Source organism: Zophobas morio, unplaced genomic scaffold (genome assembly GCF_036711695.1).
Source record: "Zophobas morio isolate AGI-343-1 ecotype UQ-CSIRO unplaced genomic scaffold, CSIRO_AGI_Zmor_V1 ptg000005l, whole genome shotgun sequence".
NCBI lineage: Eukaryota > Metazoa > Arthropoda > Insecta > Coleoptera > Tenebrionidae > Zophobas > Zophobas morio.
Genome location: NW_026972110.1, coordinates 2,486,718 through 2,514,673, shown reverse-complemented (window position 1 = coordinate 2,514,673; position 27,956 = coordinate 2,486,718). Strand labels below are relative to the sequence as shown.

Sequence of the window (27,956 nt, the reverse complement as noted above, 5' to 3'; positions counted from 1 at the left end):
ATATAAATACTTACCTATATATAAAGCTTCTTAAAATATGAAAATAAGTAAGGGTTCAAGACGGGTGAATAAAAATACACTGATGTAATAAAAACTTAATAAATCACTAATAACTTACATTTGTACAACAAAACAACAATGAACTGACTCGGCAAGTAGTAATAAATACTAATTATGTGCGTCTACGCAAAATCAGCGTTTCTCCAAGATTTAGCAGAGCAGACTCCTGGTCCTCTCCACCAGTCATTTACATCTTCATAATGTCTATGTACTCGAGGTGCATGCAACATTGCACAAAGTCTACACCAGAAATATGTATTGATGAACTGTCCAGTCCCTTTCCATTTAAAGTAGGAATTGTATAGTGTATTATCTTTATCCAGTCTATGTAAATATGCAGCTAACTCCGCAGGGCCAGCAAATTCATCTACGTGAATATAAGAACCTTCTGGAGCACTTCTTTGATAATCTTCTGGACGAGCGCCCATTACGATGGGTAATACGTTTTGCCCTAAACCGTTAACGTAAAATTTTTCGGTGATATAATCACGGCAGTTGGAATTTTCAAATGCTAAATAAAACTTGTAGTCTCGATCTAGTAATTCGAAACATTTTTTATCCGAACGAGGACACTTTAAAGGTCCACAACTACCATATATATCCACTGAGATATATTTGGAAAGCTCGCGTGCATAGGCTAATCTACCATTGCGCGCACCACAGTTCGATACGAACCAAGCAACTTTTTTGGTTTTGTTAGCGCTGTAATCACGATTTTGCATTTTCTGACGAACCTGCAACAAAACATAAAGCAAATGTTAATAAAAATTTCACACAAATAAGTGTCAACACTTAAGTACATGAAACTCACATGAACCTAAAACTACTACAATACAAAAGCTGTTATATATATTGTACGTTACATTCCTGTTAACACTTTTCTTTGAATTCATTTGTAAATGGAGCATGTAAAACCAAGACCATTTATATCTGTCCACTTGATAAAAAGTAAAGTTGGTGACACTTTATATTTTAGTTTTTTATTCAATACGGTTGACATCGACTGACGTTTTATTGAACGTTCATTAATTAATTAAAGTGGTAACTTTGAGTTAGTGCGTTTTATTGAACAAAGTACATACAAAATTTCGTTCTTACGTTCAAATTCTTTGACATTTAATCTCACCCAAAGTTTCCCCCATTTTTTTCCAAAAGTCCGAAAAAATACTTTAACGATGCCAATTTTCGCGGGCGTACCGAGCGCTGAGGGCGAATCCGGGATCGCCGAGCCGACGCTGCCGAAAAACGGGACTCTCTCGCAAAGTCTTCGCTGAACAAGAAATGGCTCGCCCCTGTGTTGCAGCTGTGAAGGAGTTTTTTTCCAAGTTTTTTTTTGGAAGTGAAAACCGACCACCGTAAGTATATCGTTTTGGGTTTTCTGCCTGTTTGCGTACCGTTTTTGTTTTTTCTTCCATCACCGCAAGAAACCGAAACCGTTGAGCATGCATCGTTTCCCGCCGCCGCGCTCCCCTCCCGGGTTGCTGTACCGTTCCCGCGCGATTTCTCGTTCTCGGGTCGCCGCCCCCAGGACCAGGAGGAGCCCGTGCCGACGGAAGTGGCCGTCCAGGAGGGAACGTTTATTTTTTTATATAAAACCGCTTTGTAGTTAATTAATTTTAGCCGTAAAATTATTTTAGCCGTGTAGCTGGTGGCAGGGAATAAAAACCGGATTATTGTTAATTTTCCTCCGTTTGATTTTATTTCTTGTTTCCGTGAGCGCTCACCAGACCACCTGGAGATCCGTGTCTCGGGCTTTAGAGCAACCCCGGCGTTCCTTCCCCAGAGAGGGAACTGGCACCCGAGCACCTCCGCCCCCGACCGAAGGTGCCACCGCCGGTAGCGTGAAGGTGACCTGATAAGCCCAGGTCGACCAGACGTGTTTCTTTACAGCGGCACTAGTCGGCCCAAGGCTTGGCACCGACGTACGCCACCCCCTCGCGTTATTGGCGAAATTCCGAACCGTCACAGTCCGTCACCGGAATTTCGCCAAAAGTTTTCCAAAATTTACACTAAGGAGTAGACAGATATAAATGGCCTGGATTTTAGTCATCTATAATCATTATGATGCGACAATGTCTGACGTATTAAATATTAAGTCTTAAAAAGAAATGGTAGGAGAAACGCAAATTATGAAAAGAATAATTATTATTTAAAAAATATCTTGACAGAACAGAACTACTCATTTCCCTTTGTTATGGTTTACGGTAGAAACACTATTAAGCCGTAAGAAATCATTAAAACAAAGTGAGTATCTATCTCAATACAATTTCCTCCCACTAGCCGCACTAAATGTAGGTAAGTGAGCTCGTGCGAATAATTTACGTGTAACTACAACGTTTTACTGATGTGATCTCGTCAAGGTATTTCCACTTTAGTAGCACATTCTGGAAAAGACAACTTGCTTGTTCAGCGCCAGCTTATAAAGTTTCAACTATTTACTTTTCTTCTACCCAAGTTTTAATGGTAAGTAAACTAGTTATGATTTGACTATCCAATAATCTCATAAGCGATTAACTGGAGGAAGATAAGGTTGAAAATTTTAACTTATTTTAGGATTTAAGATTTTAAAATGTTGGAGGGCATACGCAGATATATGCACTGCCTTCTAAAGAGAAACATTTCCCTCTACGAAATTCACATGGGTGAGTAATCAAATGACGCTAGTTGTCCTTATCGTGACGCCTTATGATTTTGAACAAAACGTGTTTCTTAACGATCTTTACGAAATAAAGTAGACATCAATATTTTTTCTTCATATTGGACAAATTGATTCGATGGCATAAATTGTTTTCTGTCTGTTAGAAGTCTGACATAATTATCCTGATATGGTCTGCTTTGCCAGGCTTCTTCTTATTCATTTATCAGCAACATTTCTTAATCAACTATTAAATTTGTCATTCAAATTGCAGGTAAAAATACTAGTGAGTAATGACAATTTTTATATTTCTAACACACATAAATAAACGACAAACAAGCGAAAATCGTTGTTAGGTGACATTCTATTCAGTTCGAATCGTGTTCGTACATATTCGTGAATGCACAGATAACCTTTTATCTCAGTCATGTAACTAAACGTTACTGTTTTTACACATTACAGCATTTTAAACAAAGTTACATTGCGAAGCAGTAAAACCATATGACTAAAGAAATTTTCTTTAAAAAGCAATAAAAGTTTTATTCTTCAATTTGTAGTCTATAAGATATTCAGCATGATCCCCAGAACACGGTCGCCACTATATCAATGTGTAAAAACCCTAACCCCTCACTCTTCTCAGTTGCGATATATTGGTCTCAGTTTCAGTATAAGGAAATTAAATGTTACATCCTGCATTTCCAATATCTTTCATTTCACCACATTAAATTGTGATCAAATCCACGTCTCTGTGTATTTTAGAATGAATCTCCTGAAAATTTTGACGCAAATAACGTTTCTTTATAACTTAGCTTTTCTACGATTTTATAAGTAAAAAAATTTAAATGGCAGTGAAGGTCGGGCTTTTTTACTACAGTTTAAAAAGTAAAATATAAATTCAAGAAAGAAAGGAAATATTGTTTGTTAGCTTTTAACAAAATCGGAATATTAATTAGACGACCTTATTACGTTTAAAGTGGGTTTCTGGAACACTTGGTTGAAATAAAGCAGATAACTGGTTTCACTTCTGTCAAGAGGCCAAAGAGGTTAATACTGAATGTTTACTAAGATAACATATTTTTTGAAGTATTTATTTAATAAAGATGTTTTTTTTGCATTAATGATTTTTTTTAATTTTGGTATCATATGTAGAATGAATTAACTTCCCAAAGAGGGGTCACTCAATCCTCCAAGGCACTTAAAATGTTTGAGCTATATGTTATAGTTTTGAGATTTGAAGGTTATAACGCCTTACTGTAAACAGAAAAAACGTCATTTGATTACTTATCCAGAAGTTTTAAATTTCAAGACTGTACGTGGATCGGTTCCAAGGGTTGTGTAAGTACCACTAAGTGACTATTAATGTTTGTGATTTTTTTTGTCAGGTTACCAATATATGTTTAACATTTTAAGATGGCATCCCTGTCAAATTGAAATTTTGTGTACCAAGCAGTACCAACTCAGTCGCTGCCATGTTTTCGTCAAGTTTGTTGCGTGCCCAAAGTCCCTATATTAGTTATATTTACTAATATAAGGACTTTGTTACGCGCCTTCATGTGAAATCTGAATTGATAACCAGAGAGATGCAGTTTTAGGCCATGCGACTCCCACCACTTTCCTTCAGTAGCGCGCGATGTTATTGCTTCGCTTCGCCCATCGCTGCATGTTCGGTCATTTTAATATTGGTGACTGAGATGGCAGGCATCGCAGTCGAAATGTTTCATTCATCAATACGTGAGGGTTTGGCATTATTTGCGCTTTAGTTATAAATTATTTTTGGTTAATTGAAAAGGATTTTTGTTTCCGTTTTTAATTTTTAATATTAATTGAAGAAGTCGAGTATTTATTCTATTGTTAAAGGGTGCAGCTTTTTGATTGTTTCCATTTTTAAATTTTTATTTAAAAGTTTAATTTGTACATATTTAGAAATTTCATTTTTATTTATATTTTGTGATTGGATTTAATTTTGAATTACGTTATAATAGTATGTATAATAATCACAATAGTGTTCAAACCGACGCTAATAGAATTCAGCAGTGATAAACGAACTTGATGAATAATATAGAAATTCCTTTTTCCGAAATTACAATTCAAACAAGAGTTTTTTTATCAAATATTTATAATAGTCCAGTTATATTTACGTTGCTAAGGGCCGGTTGCATAAACGCAAATCAAATTTAATCTCTGATTAAGAACAATTGTAACTATGATAATAACAATCGTTACTATGGAGTTAATCAGAGATTAACTTTGATTTGCGTTTATGCAACCGGCCCTAAAAGTATACCAAAATAACTTTAAATGTATACTTATAAGTAATAAAATTTTATCGCATCATTAGGATTATTTGCCGAATCGCATTAGGGTCCTTGCAAACTTGTAAGCCATACTGCGTGCGTACAGAATTTCCTGTGTTCCCCCAAGCAGACGGCCTCTGGCGGCCGTACCCGTATAATTTATGGTTTTAGAAATTTGCGGGTCGGTTCTTTGACTAAAGTTGTAAAATTGTATTAGAATATATTTAAAGTGATCTTACAATACAACAATACATGCATGTTTAAATATGCCACACCGTATTCTTTTCGTTTTTAGTATGTAGGTACGACCCTGTTCATAGACGATCGATCACGGCGTGCGCCCATTTTAATGAGCCCGAACCGCAAGGTTTATTACTGTCCGTCATTGTCATAATGGTTTGGCTTAAGTAATAAAAATTTTACTAGGTACATGTCAACTGAGCTTACTGTACATTCACAACGGACTTGTATCCAACCGGTGGAGGGTACAGCGATGTATTTAGGTGATAGTTTTTGTTTTTCTTTGGCACGCTCAGCTTCTCAATTCGAGTTTACCCGAATGAGCGTTTCATACAGCCTGCCCTCGAAAAAAGCATATCAAAGTCTTCACTTCAAACGCATGCGTGATGTGCCTAGGGAAGTTTTCGCTTCAAAATTGCAGTTACATGCGTTGAATTTCTTTCGCATCTGAAGCACAACGTGGGTAAATTGGAGGAAATTTTTCATTTTTTTCTACAGCGGCATCAATTTCTACTGGGAATAATTAAGTCTGATATGTATCAAATCATCTATGTAGATGTTCTATAACACTACTCATATAATTCTAGAACGGAATGAGTCATTTTTAGATTGACAAAATAAATTATTTTTTTGAAACTCCAAGAACGATTAGTTTGAAGGTGGTGGTGTTGGGTCGAGTCGGAAGAATAGCAGGCTTACCATTGTTTCAAAAAGAATTTTATGACAGTCAAACAGTATTAGATGGCATGTCTCGGCTAGATTAGTTGCTTAAACGGTTCAGCGAATTTTCACATGTACATTGAAAAGTTAAACTGCTATTAGGTACTTTTATAAATGAAATTCAAGCTGTCAATATTCTTACAGCTCTGGAGTTTACGACAGAATAATCTTCATGTGATTAGTGACACTAACCAAACTAACATCATCAGGAAGTGTCTTGAAATGCTCTAATGATGCGAACTTGGTTGGCAAATATCAGTGTGGTATTTGGGGAGCTCTTATCTTGTTGCTGTGTTAAAAGGGGGTGATGCAATTTCCTCGTGTGTCGGCGTTCCCAGCTTTTTCTTAGTCATTTTGTTTGCATAACTAAATTGCTAAATTTTGTATTGGCGAGAAATGAATATTACACTGCTGGCACAGTGTAGTGTTCTAATAAGTAAATGTGTTTTATTTTACATTTCCTGAATAAAACCGCCACCTTTCCGGTTACACGATTTGACCTGATTCTTTGTCGTGCAACAGAACTGAGATACATCGACAAAGTAGGTACTTTATCAAACGACAATTTATAAATAAACTCTGTATTTAATTATCGTAATTGGAATGGTATTAGACGTCCTAACTATTCTTAACCCAAAGTCATAATATTAGATTATTACACGTATTTCATAAGTCGATTATTGTGGCACGAATGAGTTTTGACTACGACTAAAATGTTAATAATACAATTTTTGGAATTTGCTCGTAACAAAAATCATTTGTTGCATCGACTTTTTAACGGAATACGGTCCTGAACGGGTGCCGAGGCAACTACAGTGGGACCAGCTATTTTCTGAGTTCATTGTTTTATTGGTACTTGTCCCACCCCTAATAACTACCCGCTAATTAAAATCTGTTTTTCTAGCGTCAACAGTACAGGATGCTGATTATCTTTGTTCAGGGTTCATTACAAAATTCTATTATTCCTATTGTATGTTTATGGTTACCACTGAGAATGTCAGAACCATAAAATGTAATACCACTGGATAAGCTAAATATAGTATTCCCAGAATAACTACTTTTTTACGACTGCATCCTATTGTGGTAGAATTAAGTTCCTCCACAATAGGCCGAATTTTACCCATATATCTTCAGTGAACGAATGTGGATTCAGTCCTATAAAAAAAAACTAACTAGCATTTAGAATGGCTAGCAAACTCAATTATCGCAAGCATTATAGGAAGTGTAAATAGCCATGGCATAAATCATCTTAAGGTTTCCAAAAGCTTGAAATACAGCGCCCAATCTGCTTTCATTCGACGAAAGTATGCGTGTGGACAAAAATCGGCCTATTATAGAGGAACGTAACTCTTCCACAGTAGAATGCAGTCGTAAAAACGAAGTTACTCTGGGACTACTATACATTTCGAGGTTCTGAAAACCTTATGATGATTTAAGGCACGGCTATTTACACTTTCAATAAAGCTCCTAATGCCATAAAAACGAACTAGCATTTAGAAAAGTTATAAGAAACGAATTTACCGAGAAATGAGTAAATCCTCTTATCAAAAAGTTTAACACTCGATAATCAGTTCAACAGACAATAAAACCGGTACAGAATTTGCAAGATTATAATACATTGTGCATTTTGATATGTCCAGATAATTGAGTGTTCGGAAGAGTAAAGCATTTTCTTGAATCCGTCTCTGGAGTGGATGACGGACGGGAGCAGATAGCGTCAAAAAGATTTACAATTATCAGTTTGCCTTAATAATTCCTCCATTGTGGGTTTCACCATATCCCAATTTTACAACAGGAATATAACCTTACAGAATATTGAAAACTACCTATAGTATTTGTGGTTCACTAAACGACAAGAAAATTAATACAAAAAATATAATCTATCTTCAAAATAAAACGACGCTTTTAGACTTTTAAATCAGTATGGAGAAGAATAATTATGCTACAACAATAGATATAGTGATTTTCGGGTTTGACTCCTTCACTACACCCTTGTCAACGCGTAATGCAGCTTATCAGTTGCAAATTTATGATACCATCCCAAACTTAAATAGAGTAATTTGGCTGACACGCTTCTCCTAAACAGGAAAGACGAGGAGATTCGAAAAATCATGGAACCATCAGTGTTACGAAGAGAATATTGCGATGTGGCGATAACCACAAAATGGCTGAAAGAGACGTATAGTTGATCGTAAAAAAGGGTACATTTATTTACATCTAATTTTCCTTTAATATAAGGTATATATAATAAATATCATCTACATGCTAGAGTCAATTTTTAAATAAAGATTTAGTTTTATTTTCTGTTGAAATCACCAGTTTTTTGGTGGTAAATATATCGATTTTGATACATACGTACAATGCAGTACTAAAGATTATAATGTTCTTTAAAATAACTGACAAAATAAATAAACTTTTGTCGGTAATGGATATATTATATTATACTATTTGATTGACTAAACATAAAATAAAGCGTTCACTTCATTTTTTTGTACAGGTTTTTTTTTTATAAATTTTTTTATTATTTTATTTTACAAACCATTATTGATTCATCAGTCTATAATATAAATTGATTCATTTGCTAATTTCGTTAAACATCCTGTACAAAGTTTATGTATTACTAATAAAGCGCCAATAACGTTGCATCTCGAAGGACATTTTTAACAAACATTCAATCAATAAATTTTTGTGACGTCATTAATTTTCCAGAGGGGATGACTAAATGAACTTTAATTGTTGTTTTTGTTCTGTAATCATTAAAAAAATGTAACTTGTCAAAATTTCAAAAAAAAAATTCTAAACAAATGATTTTACAAATTGCATTTTTTACGAATGAGGGTAAGGCCAGATTTACCTAAAATTTTGAGTTTTTAGGAGGGATGTAAATATGGGTTATTAGTTTATTAGTGATTTACCATGCCATATCATTACACAACGCCAAAATAAATGTTAACTGGTTAAATATGACAGATTAATGGAAATTTGTTCACTTGATCATTCGCTCCTACATTTTTGACTTTGGGATTATTTCCAAGATCGTGTCTAGGTATGTGCCTATTAGTACACAGTACACCTCCGGTTAATACAGAAATATTGAGATAGAATTATTAATACTTATCGTGAACTTTCCTTTTGAAATAGGCTTGTACTATCATCTGATATGTTACGTTAATCAAGTTAGAAAAAATCATATACATTAAAGTTAGGTCCTAAAACAGCATTGGCCTGGCGCGTTTTTTGCAACACATTCTGTATACTTCATGCATTCTGTTTTGTGCTTTTATATATAAGACAGAAATCTATCACATCCTAATAATTATACTAACTAGATAATATAAATATGTCTATTCTCGAAGCACACACTTGAATTGTCAATGTTTATTTGGCAGGAAGCCATGTTTTCTTGGAATGATTGTACTTACGTACAATAAACAATAAAGTGTCAGCTTATACTCATGCATCTTACCTGCGTATCAAAATATGTCCATCTTTCATATGGAGCGACTAAATCACTATCTCTTCGGTAGGTTGCTGTCCAGTTGATAACATCAGGAAATTTAATACTTTGTGTGTGATACGGGCATTCCAAAAAATACATTATCCATACTTGATTTGCAGGTCTGGGCACTGAGGGATGAATAAAGTGATCTTTGTATAAAATGGCGTCAGCATCGGCGGCTTTGCTTCGATCGTCGCTTAAGCTACATCGGTTCACAGGACATCCATGGAAACTCCCAGACCCAGATTTCTGGCCCCATGCGCCCAGACCATTATAAGCGAGTATTACTTTTTCCGGACTGTCAAATCCTGAAACAAAAATTTTGTTTATGCACCAATGCAAACAGTCATAATTAGAAATATGTGATAATTTAAAATCCATTTCATTCATAAAGTGATATTTTGTAATTCGTTGTGCACAAAATTTGTAGATTTGATCTATATATCTCTTTGGCGTGCGCAATTAAAGTATACAGTGTTATATTTATTGTAGAAATTATCATTCTTATAGGTACTACACATTTAAAAATTGGAAATATTTCTTAACAATAATAATAATAATAAAAATAAATCATTTATTTGCAACATGAAAACCCAGTTACAGTAAATAGTATATAAAATAAAATAAATTAATATACAGTGATTAGTTGCACATACTGTAATTTAAAACTATTATAGTAGGTACGTACGAAAAAATTATAACTATTCTTAAGTACCAAAATTAAGAACAACACAATATATGTAATGTGGAAAGTGAGGGAACAAAATCATGAAGCCTGATAGTACAATACTCAGTATACCCGGCCGACGAAGTGGGAGACGTGGCTTCGAATCCACTTAGGTTGTGACCTTTTCCCGCACTTTGACATCCTAAAAAAAATGTATGAACTATCTGAAAAATAAATTGTATATTTATATAAGATTGACTCAAATTTTTTTGTAAAGAAACTGGCCTGAACATTACCCTTCTTTTAAACACTGGGCAAATAACTGCTTTCTATCAAACATAAGGAAATTATTTCGTCATTAACAGAATTGAATAATTAAAACAATGGACATAGAAAAATTGTAAAACAATCCTTAAATAAAAACTAGGTATTCCATTTGTCCGACTTAAGTCATAGTATTTTTAGAGCATGGTATTAGACGCTTAGGCACTACAAGAATTTTACACTCAGAAAAACCATTGACATAAATTGGAGAGTTAGAATAATGGGATTTTTCCTGAAATGGTGAAAAACTGGAAGGAAAAAAATTCATATTGACGCTATTAAATTAGTTTGCAAACGTATCAACCATTTCTTGAGGTTCAGGAAGTTCACAAACATTATGCAGCACAGATCAAGGGATTCGTGTTTATCCTTTTTTACTTTGAACAGAAGACCTAAATGCTTTTACATGGATGACAACCTGATAACATCTGTTTCAATTTTGGAAACATAATTTTTACAAGCTGGTTGGTTGCCACGGGAGCGGTAATATTTAAATATGTCGTAGCACCTACTTAATATTGAGTTCCATGCTTTTTATACATACATTCTTCACATTATAAATTTCATACGTATGCATTCAATCATTTCACAATTAAACACAGCAAGATAATAATTATAAAAATTACGCTTGCTTCCAGCTTTAAATTATTTAAATTTAAGCACAGTTTCATGTAGAATGTTAATTAAAACGGTATAAAATGACAACCATGGTTGATCAATAATTAAGAGAATTTAAAAAACCTCAGTTTACATCAGGCGAAGTTCATTGTATACGACATGTGGAAACTAAAACAAAGAAGACTAAAACTAGATAGCATGAAATTTGCAAAGCGTGCAATCTACTTTTAACAAATGTTTGACGATAAACCTAAAAGTTGAATACAATGTTACTGCTCCTAGGAATTTTCTGTGAATACTTGGTGCATGATATCTTGATAACACAACAACATTCATTATCGTACAAACATCGAAAAACATAAAAAATTGTCGCCACCCACCCGGTATATTATCTAGACTAGACAAAACTAAACTGCAGTGTTTGTGAGGTAATAAACGTTGTAAATTATACTCAGTAAATAGGTTAGATTTTTCACAAAAACCGTGTAGCCCTTTTAATAATACCTTAAAAACTTTGACCATATTTACTTTCTGAGCGAAAGCTAAGGATGTATAATCTACTCGATTAGGATATACCTCATAAACCTATATACACCTCAGCTTACAAGAGGCTGGTCGGTCTGTTATCGAAAACGCATGCCAAATCATGTATTGCAGGACATGGGTGGATTTTCCCAAATACCATTCCTTTTCTGAATTTCAAATTTTATCGAAATTAATATATAAATTATCTTGTCTAACAAAAATCGACACAGATGCTGGACAGACAGATGAAAATGGGATACATATATTTTTGTTCTATAGGAGTCATTACACATTGAGAAAATGTGAAAGTAGCCAATCGCCCGACGAACTCGATTACAATACTTCCTTAGCTTTACACTCGGAAGTTTCACTTGATATATGACATTATGGTCATGGATGGTGTTTTCATATTTTTTTGTACTTCAATAAATATCAGTTTTCACAACATAAAGTGAGTAAGATGAAAATGTCCACGATAAAAAACTCATAGCAAGGATATTTTAATCTGTAGTCTCTCTAAATATGCCGCAAGAAACAAAGGTATATTTTACTGAGTAACAGGGGCGGCTGGTGCCGGGGGGCACAACAGCACGCCCCCCCCCCTTCCCCAATTAAAACGTCTACAAACACACTGGATATAGCAAAATACTAATTTTCAATATTTAAAAAATTATCGGGAAATTTGTGTCATAATTATCACAACTAATTTTTTTATCTCGCTCCACTTGTAGAAAATGTATCAAAACTTACATCCACTTACATCTAAAGATGTTGCGTCTTGGATATATGATATGCTGAAGTACTGATAAAAGCCGGAGACCGAATCATGGCTGATTTAGACGTTTTGTTTACACCGTTGCCATGGAAACGGTACGTACGATAGCGATATTAAAGTCCAATCCGGTCCTGCAGCTATAGTGCCCAACCGTAGTAACTCAATTGCGGGTTTTAAATTTCATTCTGCGCGAGTGAAATTGTTTGATTGTAAATAAAAATAATGAAGTCGGCTGAATATTTAATTATTAAATTAATTAAAAATCGTCCTTTGTGTCACGACGTAAAATTTTAGTGACAAATTTAGGAAGAGCCTCCCCCGATTTATTAATAAAAAAAAGTGTTCATGGCAAAACAAGAAACTTTCATAGACATTTTAATAGACGTAACACGTATGATAAATATTCTTGAATAATCTTCTCGGTAATACAGACATTGGGAAACAACTAGACACTGCCTATATTAAGTACTCCTAATAGTTTTCGAGCACATACGGCCAGAAATCACCATACTCATATATTACACCGATTGATAATGGGCATAAAATTTTGTGGAGTGTTCGAACTTGCTTTACGTGGACATGACGAAAGTAGGGAATCACAAAATCCAGGTATATTGCGAGATCTCATTGATTTTACGACTGAATTGGGCTCTGCTTTATCAGATCATTTGAAAGAAGCAACGGTTTTTAAAGAAACGTCTAAAACTGTCCAAAATTAACTTTTAGATGCCATCAACGTAAAATTTTGACCGAAGGCAAAAATATATGTGGACAAATAGAGAGAGTTTTGTCATTATCTTAGACAAACTAAAAATTTATAAAAATATTTATAATCTATTTCGGAGAATACTTACCTAAATAAGAACTTCCACTGTAAATTTTAAAAAATGCTTCTAGAACATTCTATCGAATTTAAGTTAAAACAGATAATAGAGTAGTATAGTATATGGTGTTGCTATATAACTACCAAATATGTCAAACGTTCCAAAAATACGCACACAATTTTAAAAACTAATTATTATTAGCCAATAATACTCTTATTACTTAAAAAATTGATTTCCTTATTAAGCTTTTTCCTCTTGTAAATTTGTAGAATGCGATTTTTTATCAAAAAGAAGGTCCTATTATGCTTCCAACACGATTCTTTTTACTATTGTAATAAAAATTAATTATTTTCAGAATCTTAGTTAATTTAAAAGGAACTCTTACTAATACATAGTTTACTAATTTATATATTTTCAAATTTTCACCATTCTTTTTGTTGTTCTAGATTTTAGATTACCTTTATAATCTTCTGGCACATACATAAGCTGATCGATAACTCTATCCCCATCGGTTTGATCAGGGAATAGCCTTGGAAGTCCTTTACTGGCGGTGGGGAACTCGGTTCCTCCGTTGAAAAACCACGCTTTTTCGGCGCTTTTCGAGAGTTGCTCCGTGACATGTTCTTCGGCTAAAGGTACTGGTGGTAATGTTGTAGGAATTAAAGTTTCGTCGTCGTCTTCTGAAGGAATTCTAGATTTTGTAGAAGACCATGTCATACGATGATGTAAAGTCACCAAAACTGTCACACCTCCGAAGAAGAAGATTGCTAGGCACAGCCGGCGCGCAGACAATCGCGGAGGCATCTTCATGGGCACTCCATTATTATCTGGTTAAAAAATTTCAAGTTAAACCAAACTTAAACACATACCTACTAGTACACTTTTTAGGGGGCGTACGCCAAACGCGATCATTCTTTACAGTAACTTCCTACATATGCATTCATCATATAGAATGTTCACAACCGATATTAACCAGAAACTGTAAACGAAGCTTTGCTCTTTTAATTTACAATACTATTATTGCCGTGCAAACAAGAGGGTGCAAAATATGAATTTATTTATTTACAAAAGAAAACGGTAAACGAATGTAATGACTTTGTAATTTAACACTTTTAAGATTTTTGTTTATAAATTTACTGTTTGTATTTTTACTCGTTTTAGAAATACATGAAGTTTGATAAAACGTTTATAGACGTTTATACTATCAAAACATGTTAAAATAAAAATAAATATCCATCGAGCTACAGCTATATCACCATATCCAGCTGCATATTTACTATATTCTTAATTCATAACTGACCAAGAGAAAAATATACGATTTCTACCTAACAGAGCTCATTCGAAATAATAAGTGTTCAAAAGGCTTGAAGCTGGATATAATAGATAATATTTTAAATGTATAGCATGGCATACATGTTTACCCACGATTTGATACCTAATACATTTCTATTTTTAACTCTACACATACTGGTGATTCTGGAAAAAAATCTCTTCAATAATTAGCATTTTTCGTAAGGATAAATATTTAAAACATTAATTAAATAATTTGAAATTTAATATGAAATTCAAAAGCAATTATGACATTATTCTGTTCTACGAATTACAAAACTTAAATGACCCGATTTTTAAATAACAGAAAAAATTATACAGACTGTACCTGAAAAATAACAACTGGGCTTGGTCAGCCCATTTAAACTAAATTTTACTTCCTATATAGTACGTTTTAGTTATTATGTAGAATAAAATACCTCTCAAGTACCGTCCTTTGAGCACGCTAAACTTACTGATAGATAACACTTTTACTTAAGGTTAATTATAAACTGTGTTTTTAACTAATCGTAGACAAGGACTTTTGCGATGGTGTCGAAAAAGTGAAAAGTTTTTATAAATTAGTCAACAATGTACGGTAAACAGGTGGATTACTCATCAAAAAATGTCAATACTAAAGTCTACTTCAAATCAGTTATTAGCTCTCCTAGTAAGCTATGGAGATTCAAAAACGTACGATTAGATTGTATGTCTAACAGTGTACTTCTTTCAAAACTGACATAGTAGTATCTAATTTTCATTGAAAACTATCAGTCTTAAAAAGAAGACCTACTTATGACCACTTAAGTATTATGAACAACAATTTGTAATAAATATTTTTTTAACTTCTTATATTTCTGACAGTAACATAAAACCCCCACAGAATAAAATATGCACTACACCAACACAAATAAATAAACGTCATGCCCAAAACTATTACAAGAACCGTAAATTAATATGTGCGATGAAAACGTCTGTCATAAATTTAAATTGATTAATTTTAATAATAAATTAAATAATTTCATTTTGTGAAAATTTGATACAAAAACATACTGCTGCATATTATATGCTAAGGATAATTTGATCATACAAATTTTTGGTCGTATTATTATTTTTTTCTGCGTGAATTATTTTATAATCTGATACACAACGAAATAATATACTCTGTATATGAAAGATTATAAGATATTAATAATTATAAAACTTTTCTATAATTTTAATACAACAAAACATTCAGTTTAAGATCTTCTATCTCTAGAACAGATCGTATCAAACTTGGTAGCAAAAGGTTAACCTTATCGAAGTTAATTGTTCCGAAATTCGAGAGTCACAACCAACCCCCACCTGTAGAATTATATGTATTTACATTCATTGTCCCATAAATAACTTATTCAATAGTAGTTATGAAAATTCTAAACTAGCAAACGCTCAAATGTATGGAATGAAAAAGTCTCTAAATTCCTTTTCCGTCTCCGAATTCCAATATTTTGACGAAAATGGTCTTAAAAAAATTTAAAGGCGATTAGAACAATTTTGGGATGGGAATAAAATGAAATGATAAGGTTTCTACTATTATTTCTGCAACTGCCAGAAAATGCAAAAAAACCATTTCTGAAACAATCGGTACAATAAATCGGTTTTTGTGAGTGTCTTAAGACGAATTTTTTCGATAAAGATTTGGTGATTCAATAATTTGTTGAGATCATCAAGTTTCTGAAGGGAATGAATAAATAAATTTTAATTAATATTCTGTGATTCCTAATTCTACACATTGGTTGACCAGAATTTATTTTTTTCTGAGACGTATGAGTAAAATTTAAAATATCGTGAAATGATAAAACGTACATAAAAGTGCATGCCATACTGTACTTTTAAGATTTACCACAGACCTACTTAAGAAAAATTATTAAATATTATGTAAGTGTTTATTAAAATATATTTTGCTGTATATGTTTGAACTGACTTTGAAAAGAACCAACAATCTAACTTTTTTATTACCTTAAAACTGACATATTTTATTTCAGTAAAATTCGATGATTATAGAATCTGCATCATATGTATACATATATACGTGTAGAAAGATAAACCTTTATCCTATGCTTGGAACTGCAAGCTTGATAAACATGCAAGTTCAATCGTTTTGTACTGTTGGTTATTTCCATAGAAAATTATCCAACAGATATTCAGGCATGCTTGTACAAACAGATTGATCATGCACGCTTGTCAAGCTTGCATTTGTATGTGGGATCTTTACTGAAAAATATCTTCTAACTTTATTGTACTGCAGGATAAATAACAAAAAACAAATAGAACAATTCGGGTGTTTTACCATCTCCATATTTCTAAAATGCACGTACAATTTTAAATCGGCTCATTGTTATCTTGGACAAATAAAGGTAGGTATATTTGTTTAATCGATTTTTGTTCCAAGAATGATAAAGTTCTTAAATACAACAGTGGACGATATCTCACTAGCTTGAAAAGCAAGAACGTGGAAAAAATTTAGTCCATAAAGCAACGGAAGTACATTTCATTTATACGTTTTTATTTATATCAGATAAATAAATTATTTATCTTATAACTGATCTTAACTTATAACTTCTAACTTAACGGGCATTAGGACAAAGTTCAAATTTGGTATGGCGTAACACTCTAGTTTTATTTTTAATTTTACATCATCAGAAACAAATTTGAACCATAAAAGTATAAGAATTCATTTCACAAATGAATCCCTTACAAGTTTTAGCAGCACGTTAACATTACGTTAGGGTTATTGAATAAATTATTTGTTCATGTTTACCAAAAATTGGATGATTACATCTTTAAAAATAATTTAATATATTTTTTTAAAACACACTATAAGATAAAAAGAGTATGCGGTTTCAGGTGCTAGACAAATTAGTATTTCGAACATTACCTAGCTTTTAAAAAAATATATAACATATGGCACTTTTGAAAAATTATAAATTACTTTATCAAAATACTTGATTTTCTTGTTTCTAGTTCATGTTCTAATAGCATAAACTGTTTTGTACAACTGATCTTTAAAAAATTCGACAATGAATTTAAAAATGAATTTAAGACGAGTACCTATCACTGTAACAGATGAATAATTAAAATTTAAACTCCACAAACTTTTATAAATTAGTAAATAAACAGTGTAAAACACGTCAAAAAAAGCGTCACCGACCACACTGTCAGAGCAATGTTGAAATATCATCATCACAATCAGTTAAGTAAATCGTAAATCACTTAATCTTCATGTATACATACCGAAATCACATAGAAAAATATACAGGTCCAATTTAATAAAATAATTATTTAAATTAGAAATCCTATTTTTTTACACTATACATACCTACGTTTATAGGTTAATACTAAATGCCAAATATTCGGAAAAGTAAAACTGATAAGATATAAAATGATAAGATATGAGTTAATTTATATTTACTCAAATCACTCCAGTAACATAGAACTTAATATTTTTTCTAACAAAAATCTGTAGGCTTTAATTTTTCTATGAACATTTAACGTAATTCACTGCTATCCTGAAATCAACCGATATTAATTAATAGACATTAAAAACACATTACTTACCATTTCTAGTATGAAATTAACCTTGATTCTAAAATTTTACATATGGCTTTCATCAGCGTTGTGCAAAGCATTCCTCAGATTCAAAATATGTTACATAGTCTATTTCTAAGCTACAGTAAAATAAATATTCAGTAACTGTCATTCATGTTTGTTGTTTTCTGCTGAAACTATTGATGTAATTTATTAAACTTGTTCAACTTGTGAAAAAAGGTATTTTTTATTTGTCCTCTAAAGCTCTTTTCATTTTATTTTCATTATCCTTACGTAGAACGACTCAATTCAAAGCAGTACTTTGTTACCACTCTGTATATTATTATATTTTCACCTTCAGCCGTCTCAAGATCACTTCACCTGTCAAATACTTAACTATCAAGATTTCTCCATTGTAAACATATCAGGTAGTAATAGATATTAAAGTAAACACATTACTTTCTACTTTACACCAAATTTATCACAAAAATAAAACATCGTGTATTTTGAATAGAAATAATTCACGGTTTTCATCTAACACTAATTTTAGTAGTGATCAGTTTTTGACATGATGTTATCAAGAAGCTATACATACAAACATGTAATTCTGCTAATCACTTATTATATTTACAAATATAAATGATTCCAGTTAACACGATATCTCCAATATAAAATACAGCATGTTCATAATATAACTACAAAGCTTCATGTTATGTTGAAAGCGTAATTTGCTCACAAGTATGAAATTTTTAAACTAAAATGGAAAGAAAATAAATTGTTCCATTGTATGTTACCCACATGCGTCGGGAAAAGTAGACATTTTTTAACTCAATATAACTCAAAATATTTCGGACTAACGTTATGCAATAATCCCGCTTGGGTCTACTGTTGCTATCTGAAACAAATGCCCCAGTGATCCCGAAATTTCAAGTGTGAGGTTATAGTGAAAATAACGTAGAATTATACGAGGTAGAATGATAATCATAAACATTACTTGACCCTATCTTCTGTCCTTCTAAGATTTCCGTTTCCAAAGCGTGCGCAACCAAACTGGAAACACTACAAGTCTGTCCCTCCCATTCCATGGCTCCGTCATATCAGTATATACAAGTATCTACTCTCTAATCTATGTGTCATATCCAGGCCTGCAATCCCCCAGTTGAAATAAGGTGTTTTACGGCGAGTAGCGGGGACGCTTTGATCTGATCCACAAGGTCGTAGTCAGCGCGTCGCTAGGAGCGTCTACAGCTAGTAAAAAAACTACTTCTATATTACTATATTACTTCAAATAATAATAGTCGATGCCCTTTTTAATTTTTCAACCACAGGAGCACAGATTTGTGATCTTGTGGTTGAAAAATTTCACATACACCTGTTAAAACTTTTATGACTTAAGCGGCTTAAGCCAAAGCACCTTTATAAGTCAAACTGGCTATTGTAAGCTTTGTGGACCCGCACCGCAAGATTATTACTGTCCATTGTTGGCATAATGTAGCTGTGAACTGAGTTAAGTAATACAATAGCCATTTGACTTATGAGGATGGTTTGGCTTAAGCCGCTTCTTAAGTCATAAAAGTTTTAACAGGTGTATGTCAAATGAGGTTACTTTTTTTTACTTCTGTAGCACTGGTTGCGTAAGCTCCAAAGCTCCAAACCTGATGTCTTAAAAGGATAGAAGATATAGCTTCTTTTGGGCTCAAATCCTCTTACTGTGTCTTGGTGTTTATCATTCTACTTCCTTTATTCTATGGTTAATGGTAAAACATAACCAAATTTTATCTGTTCTTTCCTTGTAAAAATAAGTGCTACCAACTGAAATTATTGTTAAGCGAGTCAAACTAGAAATATTGAAACAGACGCGGTCGTTTACCTATTGGTTTACTTATGTTTCAGCCATATACTTCTTTAGTTCAAAGTAACAAATTTTGTATGCAAACAGTTCTAATGAAACTTATATATTTTGCTATGATAATAAAGTAGGTATGTACCTCGATAAACAACATTATCAAAAGGAGCCTACAAGAAAAAATCTAGTGAAGCATTCAATTTATCTTCACTTACATCCAAAATAGGGCAGTTATTTTCTATTTTCTATACAACAAACAAATTATTAACACTTCGTCGCAAATTTCCCTCTTTCACGGCTTAACCATAAAAATAATCCAAATGATTCCACATTCCACAAATTTACTTTAACTATAAAACTACAATTATTAAATTTAATGTAAGTGAAAATTTAATACAAATCAGTTTTACATGTCAGTTGAGACAGATGAGAAACGTCATAATTACGATCAACGTGGACTCGTCTACGTAGATCACTATTTTCCCAAGATTTAACGATTACTATTACGTAGGAGTCGTGCATAGGAGTATCAAATAAAAATAGTTTTAATCTGTATTTATGAGCACTTGCGTTGGATATGATTGATCTCAACTTATTGTGACCACATTTCAAAAAGATTTAGCAATGTGAATCTATGACTAAAATTTATTGTTCTATACATTTAGCAAACTTCGATACAATTTAATTTTGATACATTTTTTGTAATCCAGGTTCAGGTGGGATCGGTATTTTGGGTTGCCAATTTTAAAAACATAAATGGGTCATCTTGAATAACTCTGTAATGCCTTGTATACAGGGTTAGCAGAGACTTTAAATACATAGACTGGCTGTTAGTAACATTTTTAATGCATTTTGGTGAAGCCACGGCGCATGGTAGTATGGACGCCATTGCTATAACTTTTATGTCAAATTAAGTGAGGTTGTGGTGGTTAGCAGTAGTAGCCTCTAGCACAGAACGTTTCTAGACCTCGAAATAAAAGTGGTTGTGTGTCGGGACTTACGAGATTGTTTGTAAATATGGCCATTAAAAATGATTTGGTAACTAAAATGTTTACCTTAACTTTGCAAAGTAGGACCATACATTTTTTTTCTACATAATGAACATGGATTAGTTGGACGTAAAAAATTCTTATTTTAATTTATTGCTTAAATTAATTTTGAGAAATTATTTGACTCTCGGAATAGGTTATGAGTGCCGCTTAAGTACTGAGCGTGAAAAAGCTATCTCTTTAAGACAAAAATTCACGAAATTAATTTTGTTTCAAGGACATTAATATTTTTAAAGGAATTTACATATACATATAGATATTATTATGCTAAATAAATAATTACAATTTGTTGTCTTTTTTATTTAACATTTTAAATTGCATTTTGTGACCGGAAAATTCAAATTTCGCGCACTTACGGTTATAAGCAATATGGCGGTCGAAAAACTTCACGTTTTTCCTGACACAGCCAGTCTATGTATTAAAGTCTCTGAGGGTTAGTCACGAGAAAATTACCACAGTATAGATATCATTCAGTAGGGACAACTCGTGTCGGGGCCTTTGATCTTTCTGGTCGTTGCCTAAACTATTTCTAGATGTCGTCACCCTATTTAAAAATGATCACAATCGCAAAAGAATTAAAAATAGTGTAAAAACAATAATATTTTGTAGTTGATCTTAGAAACCACACAGTCTATTATAAAAATAATAAATTAAGTGCCCTACAACAGCGATGTCGTGCTGAAATTAAATTTTGGCCCCGCTTCTCTGATAACGATTTTGTGTTTTATTAATTTATTTTCCATGCCTTGATGGCTGTAAAATTCAACGTTATTAGAAAACGCTAATATACATTTTATTTTTTTTTTTTTCTTTTAACGAAATAGTAAACAATGGTCCCATCAAAACATGAAGAATGTTTTTTAGAACGTCTCTGTGGAAATTACATTTAACTGAAATAATTCCACCGGAAGATCAGCCTTAAACCATCAAAACCAATGCAACTGAACTGCCAAATTTCAAACATCTCCCATTAAAGTCACTAGATAACCAAAGTACCGCAGTTCAATGTTCCACTGTAAGAAAGAGAAGTCCCTTGCGTTGCGCGCCCTCATACGGTCACAATACAAACGACCACCCATGAAAACGGGTTAGTAAAAATAGCGAGTTGTCCCTACTGATTGATATCTATACTGTGGAATTACTTCTGAAAATAATTTTTACGCAACCCAAAATACTAATACTGTGGACTACTGGATACTACCTGAATTTAAAATGAAATGCTTAATCCGTGATTGCTTTGACTTTGGCAGTGTCATGTTGACAACTGTGGAAAAGGAGCTTACGCAAGTGTCAATAGTCGCAGCGTAGCCACTCGGAGATATTCTTCGCTGCCGCCGCTAATATTTTCTTAATTTGTACGGACTTGCTTCGAGCGCCTCTTAATCTTTTGTAATAACATGGATTAGTCATGACAGAATTATTTCTAAAAATTACTATTACGACATTTTATTCAAATGGTACAACGTAAACTTAAAAAAGTAAGTAAATAATTTAACTACTACAACAACTATTGAAAATGGGTGGGTGCTATGGCGTTTTTGTAAATGGGTGCTCGAAGAAGCCCAGAGGCTGCAGATTTGCATTTCGAAGAGGCTCTAGGTGACGCAGAGATGGCGAACTAACACATGTACATTAGTGGGGAAGATATTGGGGGAGCACTTACGGCTTCAGTATAGCGCAGATTGATAGAGGTACGTCGATCCAATGGGGTTGCAGAGCGGAGTAAACTAGGAGTAAACGATGAAGAAAAATGTTAGAAAAACTAACGTCAAAGTGACATTGCCAAAGTCAAAGTAATCATAGATTAGGCATTTCATTTTAAATTCAGATAGTATCAAGTGGTGCAGGGTATTTGTATTTTGGGTTGCGTAAAAATAATTTTCAGAAGTAATTTTCTCGCGACTAACCTGTACATAAATCTGGAAAATTTAAATGAATATACAAGATATTGTCTACACCGCACTTTTATCACACTTTTTGTAGTTTTTGGTGGTTACTTCCCGAAGACACAGAGGATAGAAATCCTACAGTGTAGCAGAGATATACCGAAGAATTTATGTATATTTAATTTTATTTTAAAAATTTAGAAAAAAAATCATTTCCAAAACAAATCCTCGGATTAAAAAATGTTGCCTTAACACTTTTTTCTTAGTTATAAAAACATCAATTTTATCTTTAGAATATAATATTTTATTGAGACTAAAAGTGCAGTATTTTTTAACGACCAATTCGAGATTGCATAACAAATGTTATTTTTTCTACAACCAAAATTAGTATAAGTATAATACCTCTTTTGAAAATTCAGTGCAAATTGAGATCTGTCTATCTTTCTATCTATTTATATGCAGATAAAAATTAATGTTTGTTTGTTTGTTTGTCCTGTATGTGTTCTTAAACCATTCATCCTATTGCGATGAAACTTTGGTAAGTTGTTCACGCCCGCCAAGGTTTTTGGAATTATTAGTGCAATCATTGTACAATGATTCATTTGTGTTTTCTGCAAATGGGTGTGCATGCTCAGCAGAATTGAAATGAAACACATTCATACAGTGACATTTCCATACCGGGTTTACATTAGATTACTAATTATATAATAAATAATACGATATTACTCGCATTATCTTTGTTAAGTAATATTTAACGTATGAGTTAGCCACTTTTGACATAGTTATGGATATACGTATATAAATATTTATCAAGCATCGCCATATTGCATATCAACAAAACATTGATTTGAATTTTGTTGAGCTTCTTCAACGATCAAGCTACTGACGATTCAGGTTCACCTGTCAACATATTAACATGTGCCAAAAAAGTTTCTTTAAACCTTCTTCCATCGAAATCCTACGAAATTTATGAATTTGCTTATCGACGATTTATGGATTGGTGTAAGTGGTCCGTTCTTCTGGTGCCCCAAACAATTGCAAATGAAAACGATACAATTTGTCCCTTGGGAAATGCTAGTGAAAATTTAAATCCTGTACACACGATCTACTGATACTATGTATAATGTTACAATTAGTGAAAATATTTTGAATAATTCCAATAGCTTATTCAATTTTCGCAGCCGCACAAACTGCACCTTCAATATAAGTGTGAACAAATAATTAACATAATTTGTTATTTTTGAATATACAATTATACATTATATAAATTAACTAAATAAAAAAAAAAACTATTAAAGTTAGTAGTTGCTACTAACTAAATTTTGATACATACTTAATTTTAATCCTTGGATTAAAAGAGCCCACTTTTAATCCTAGAACTAATATTTTTGTCCTAGCAAGGAAAACGCCAACTTTTAATTAAGAAAGTTCTCAGTAAAAAAATGTAACATAAATTTTTGACGGTTAGTGAGAAAATTGGTCGAAAGTCGTTTCGACAGAACTTCCCTCGCTTCTGAAATACAATGAAGCATGTCTAGCATTAACAATTTACGATGCTTATAATAACTTTAAAACGTCTGCAAGTATTCAGTTTTGCAATTCTTGATTTATTCAGTAAAATAAATATACGGAATCATTTATTTTTTTGAGTCACCTTATATAATCAAATCTAAAAGATATGAATGCAGTGATAAATTACAAGTATAAACTGATCATATTTTGCACATTTTAGATAGGATTTATTCGGCAAAATTTTGAGATGACGTAATCAATGTTTTGAAGTTGATAAACAGATAAATTTTACTTAAAAAGTTTCCAATGCTTAAAATAACTTCAAAACGTCTGGAAGATTTCAAAATATTCTGATTTAATCAATAAAATTAATTGACTCATTCGTAATTTTTTTGAGACACCCCGTATAAGCAAATCTAAAAAATATTAATGCAGTGATAAATCACAAGTTTAGACTCATTATACTCGTACTTGGCACATTTAAGATAGGATTATTCAGCAAAATTTTGAGGTGACGTCACCAATTATTTTTGGGGGATGAGCAAATACATTTTGATCAAAAATTTACTATGTTTATAATAACTTTAAAAAATCTTCCATATTTGAAAGCATTCGGTTTTGCAGTTCCTGATTAAATCAATAAAATAAATTCACGCATTCATTAATTTTTTAGTCATCCTGTCTAAGCAAATCCAAAAAATATGAATGAAATGATAAATCACAAGTATAGACTTATCATTTTTGGACATTTTTGATGGGATTTATTCGGTAAAATTTTGAACTGACGTCATCAATTTTTTGGAGGAGACAAGCAAATATATTTGGATTAAAAATTTATTATGCTTATCATTACTTTAAAAAATCCGTAAGATTTCAAAGCACTTGGTTTAGCAGATTCAAAATTAAATTGCAGAATGTTTTTTTTTTCAAAAATCTGGATGCTTCAGGTAAAAACTCAACACAGAGTCATAATCTACATATGTAGGACTAAGTTATTTTATACAATTTAAAACGAAACAGACACACAGACGGAAACGGGAGACTTATTTCTTCGTACTCTAGAGATCATGAAAGGTCGAGAAAATGTAAAAGTAGAGAGTCGGCCGACGGCCTCGTTTACAGGTACGTAACCAGCTTTTTATTTTGGAGGGGCCCCGTCTGGGCACTAATTTCAATTTAAAAAAAGTCTTCGTTAGTATAAATCAACATTTTACTGTTGATCTGAAATTTCGAATTTGCTTTGCTTTTAAAATTTAAAATTAATTTAAGGGGACACCAGGGGTGGCACAGGGTTTTGCTGGGGTGGCCTGTGCCCCCCCATGTCCCGCCTTGGTTACGTGCCTGCTCGTTTACAATACGTCCTTCGCTTACGCTCGGGAAGTAAAAAACTATTTTTTTCACTAATAGAAACCATAAGACAATAAACTGAAAAAATAAACATTCAATTTTTTGACGCAACATGATTTTGTTTTGATTTCTAATCAAACTTAATCTAAATCTTCAACACAAAGAAAACCGTTTATACTTGTCGTTGAGTTAATCATTTTATCTTCTACCGTCTACCAACTACCATGCGTATACTCAAGTAATGTTTGTAGCACACATTTGTTCATTTTTTAAGAAATAATCACATCAAACATTGCGTACTACATAACCTCAATTTTTCTTTTTGAACCGGTGGTCGCAAAAGTTGAATTTGCTACCTCTAAATGAGTCGACATTTGCATGCGTCATGGCTGCTAGTGAAAAAAATATAATATTAACCACGGTTGCAAAGCCACTTCTAGACCTCGCGCTTCAGAGCCCTCGACGCTGCGCGTCTCGGGTTCTAATTTGCGCTCGGTCTAGAATGCTTGGCTCTGCAACCTTGGCTAATAATATACTATTTATGCAACCTATATTTTCTGCTTCACTTGTCATAGTCGAATTCTTATGAGCATTCACCTTAAATGTAACACAAGACTTTTTCATTGTCTATTTTTACTAATCTACCAAAATTTACTTAGTATAGTGCATAAGTGTGGTTGTCCGTCTCGTTTTATCACATTTTCTACTCTGCATATTAATGTATCTGGACACATTCACGTGGATGACATGCCCCTTCATCAATTAAAATGAGTATTTTCAACAAATTTTTACTTATTCGAGGGAGCTTTGATATCTTAGACCGGGGGAGCAATAAAAACCTCATCAAATACAGCCATGGATTTTTGAAAGGGTTGTCTATGATAGTTGTATTTTTAACTCAAACTTTCAAATTGAATGTAATCTGACAAGGCGAAAATTCTATCAAACACAATTTTTCAAAAATCCATGGCTGTCTTTGATCGTGTTTTTTATTGATCTCGTAGTACATACAACCTGTCTTCAGGCTTATTTTCGAAAACAGAGTGACAGTACTTTGTATCTCAACGCATTCATGGAAAATAAATCAATAATATTTATTATGTTGTGACATTTTATTTTTGAAATAAAAAAAACATTTACACATTTCAGCTCCTCAACGCGACAGTAAAACAGTTACTGTTTGCAGCACATTTACATGTAACTACTACTTTTCAAGCAAAATAAATGTTGAATAATTTTTATATATTAAGACAACATACAGAGTTTTAAATAATAGTTATTCAAAATATGTTCAAAACCCTTTGGAGCCTATGAGAAGATTTACATAAAAATAAATAATATTAATAAACCGTTTTTGAATTAATTAATAGAAGAGAATGTGACCATTTTAAATGAGCATATAGAATCTATGCTTATACATAATAAACGCCTAATAAATAAATAGTAACTGGCAAAAAACTGTCATAAATTTTTAAACTTTAACTTAAGCAGATTAATTTGCAATCTCTTAAAAGTTGTCATACATGATACAGAAGGCGGCTTGAGCATTTTGCTTTAGGAGCGAATCAGAAAGAAACATCACTAAACACGCGATGAACCACTTTAATGTTTTGTTGATATGTTACATAAATCTAGTCCTGATAATTAAAAATACCCGAACTTTTTTGCTCCCACACAATCTTCGTTTACCTTTTTCCTGCACATACATATTTTGTTACACAAGCTAGATATCTATAGTTATGAATACAATTTGTGTAGATACGACATAAGACCGTTTTGACTGCTTCGTGCAAAAATTTAAAAGATTTTTGTTTGGTAAGCATGTGTTTTATCCGATTGTTCTTTGACTAGTAGCTACTAGCTGAAGAATTTAAAATGTTCTTTGATGATAAAGTGAGAACGGTAATTTGAGACATTTTTATCGCGGTATATTTTACATGCATAATAATAAATATGCAAGATGATCATATGTAAAACTTACCACAATATTTTTACTATCAAATTAACACAAGTAAAAAGAGTCCTGCTTTTTAACCAACGACTCAGAAACAACGAATTATTAACACAGTTACGAAGGTTATTTTAATTAATAAACCCAAGTTTGCTGATAACAAAACCACAGAAAGATGAAATCTCTATTCAAATTTATAATAATGACTCACCATTTTAGAAGAGCTAAACTGCCGGCATGATCAGGACCTTCAGCCATGCTTTGCCAGCATCCACTGGCAGTGCTGAAAATCCATACTAGGGGATGGCG

The 27,956-nt window shown here is 32.7% G+C and overlaps 2 protein-coding genes across 7 annotated transcripts in view; one reads left to right on the top strand and one right to left on the bottom strand.

Moving 5' to 3' along the window:
- Dys (Dystrophin) overlaps positions 1-27,956 on the top strand; it is an 80,070-nt gene that overhangs the window by 14,871 nt on the left and 37,243 nt on the right. For 2 of the 3 annotated variants that reach the window (XM_064045689.1, XM_064045693.1), the window contains one exon: positions 1,216-1,385. The exons of the other annotated variant lie outside the window; for it this stretch is intronic. In XM_064045689.1, coding sequence (XP_063901759.1) covers positions 1,216-1,334 — 119 coding nt within the window. In that variant the 3' untranslated portion in view covers positions 1,335-1,385. Of the gene's footprint in view, positions 1-1,215; positions 1,386-27,956 lie in introns of those variants that run through there. 3 annotated transcript variants of the gene reach the window in all.
- LOC135121412 (glycoprotein 3-alpha-L-fucosyltransferase A) lies at positions 84-27,956 on the bottom strand. 4 transcript variants are annotated; one of them, XM_064045744.1, is made up of 4 exons: positions 27,859-27,956; positions 13,640-14,008; positions 9,416-9,756; positions 84-794 (listed from the first exon to the last, which is right to left on the bottom strand). In XM_064045744.1, exons 2-4 carry the CDS (start codon positions 13,989-13,991, stop codon positions 183-185), a joined length of 1,305 nt encoding a protein of 434 aa, XP_063901814.1. In that variant the 5' UTR covers positions 13,992-14,008; positions 27,859-27,956; the 3' UTR covers positions 84-182. The 4 variants fall into 4 exon arrangements, with proteins under 4 accessions (XP_063901814.1, XP_063901827.1, XP_063901820.1 ...); XM_064045757.1 differs by lacking the exon at positions 27,859-27,956 and adding an exon at positions 17,848-17,920; XM_064045750.1 differs by lacking the exon at positions 27,859-27,956 and adding an exon at positions 17,763-17,852.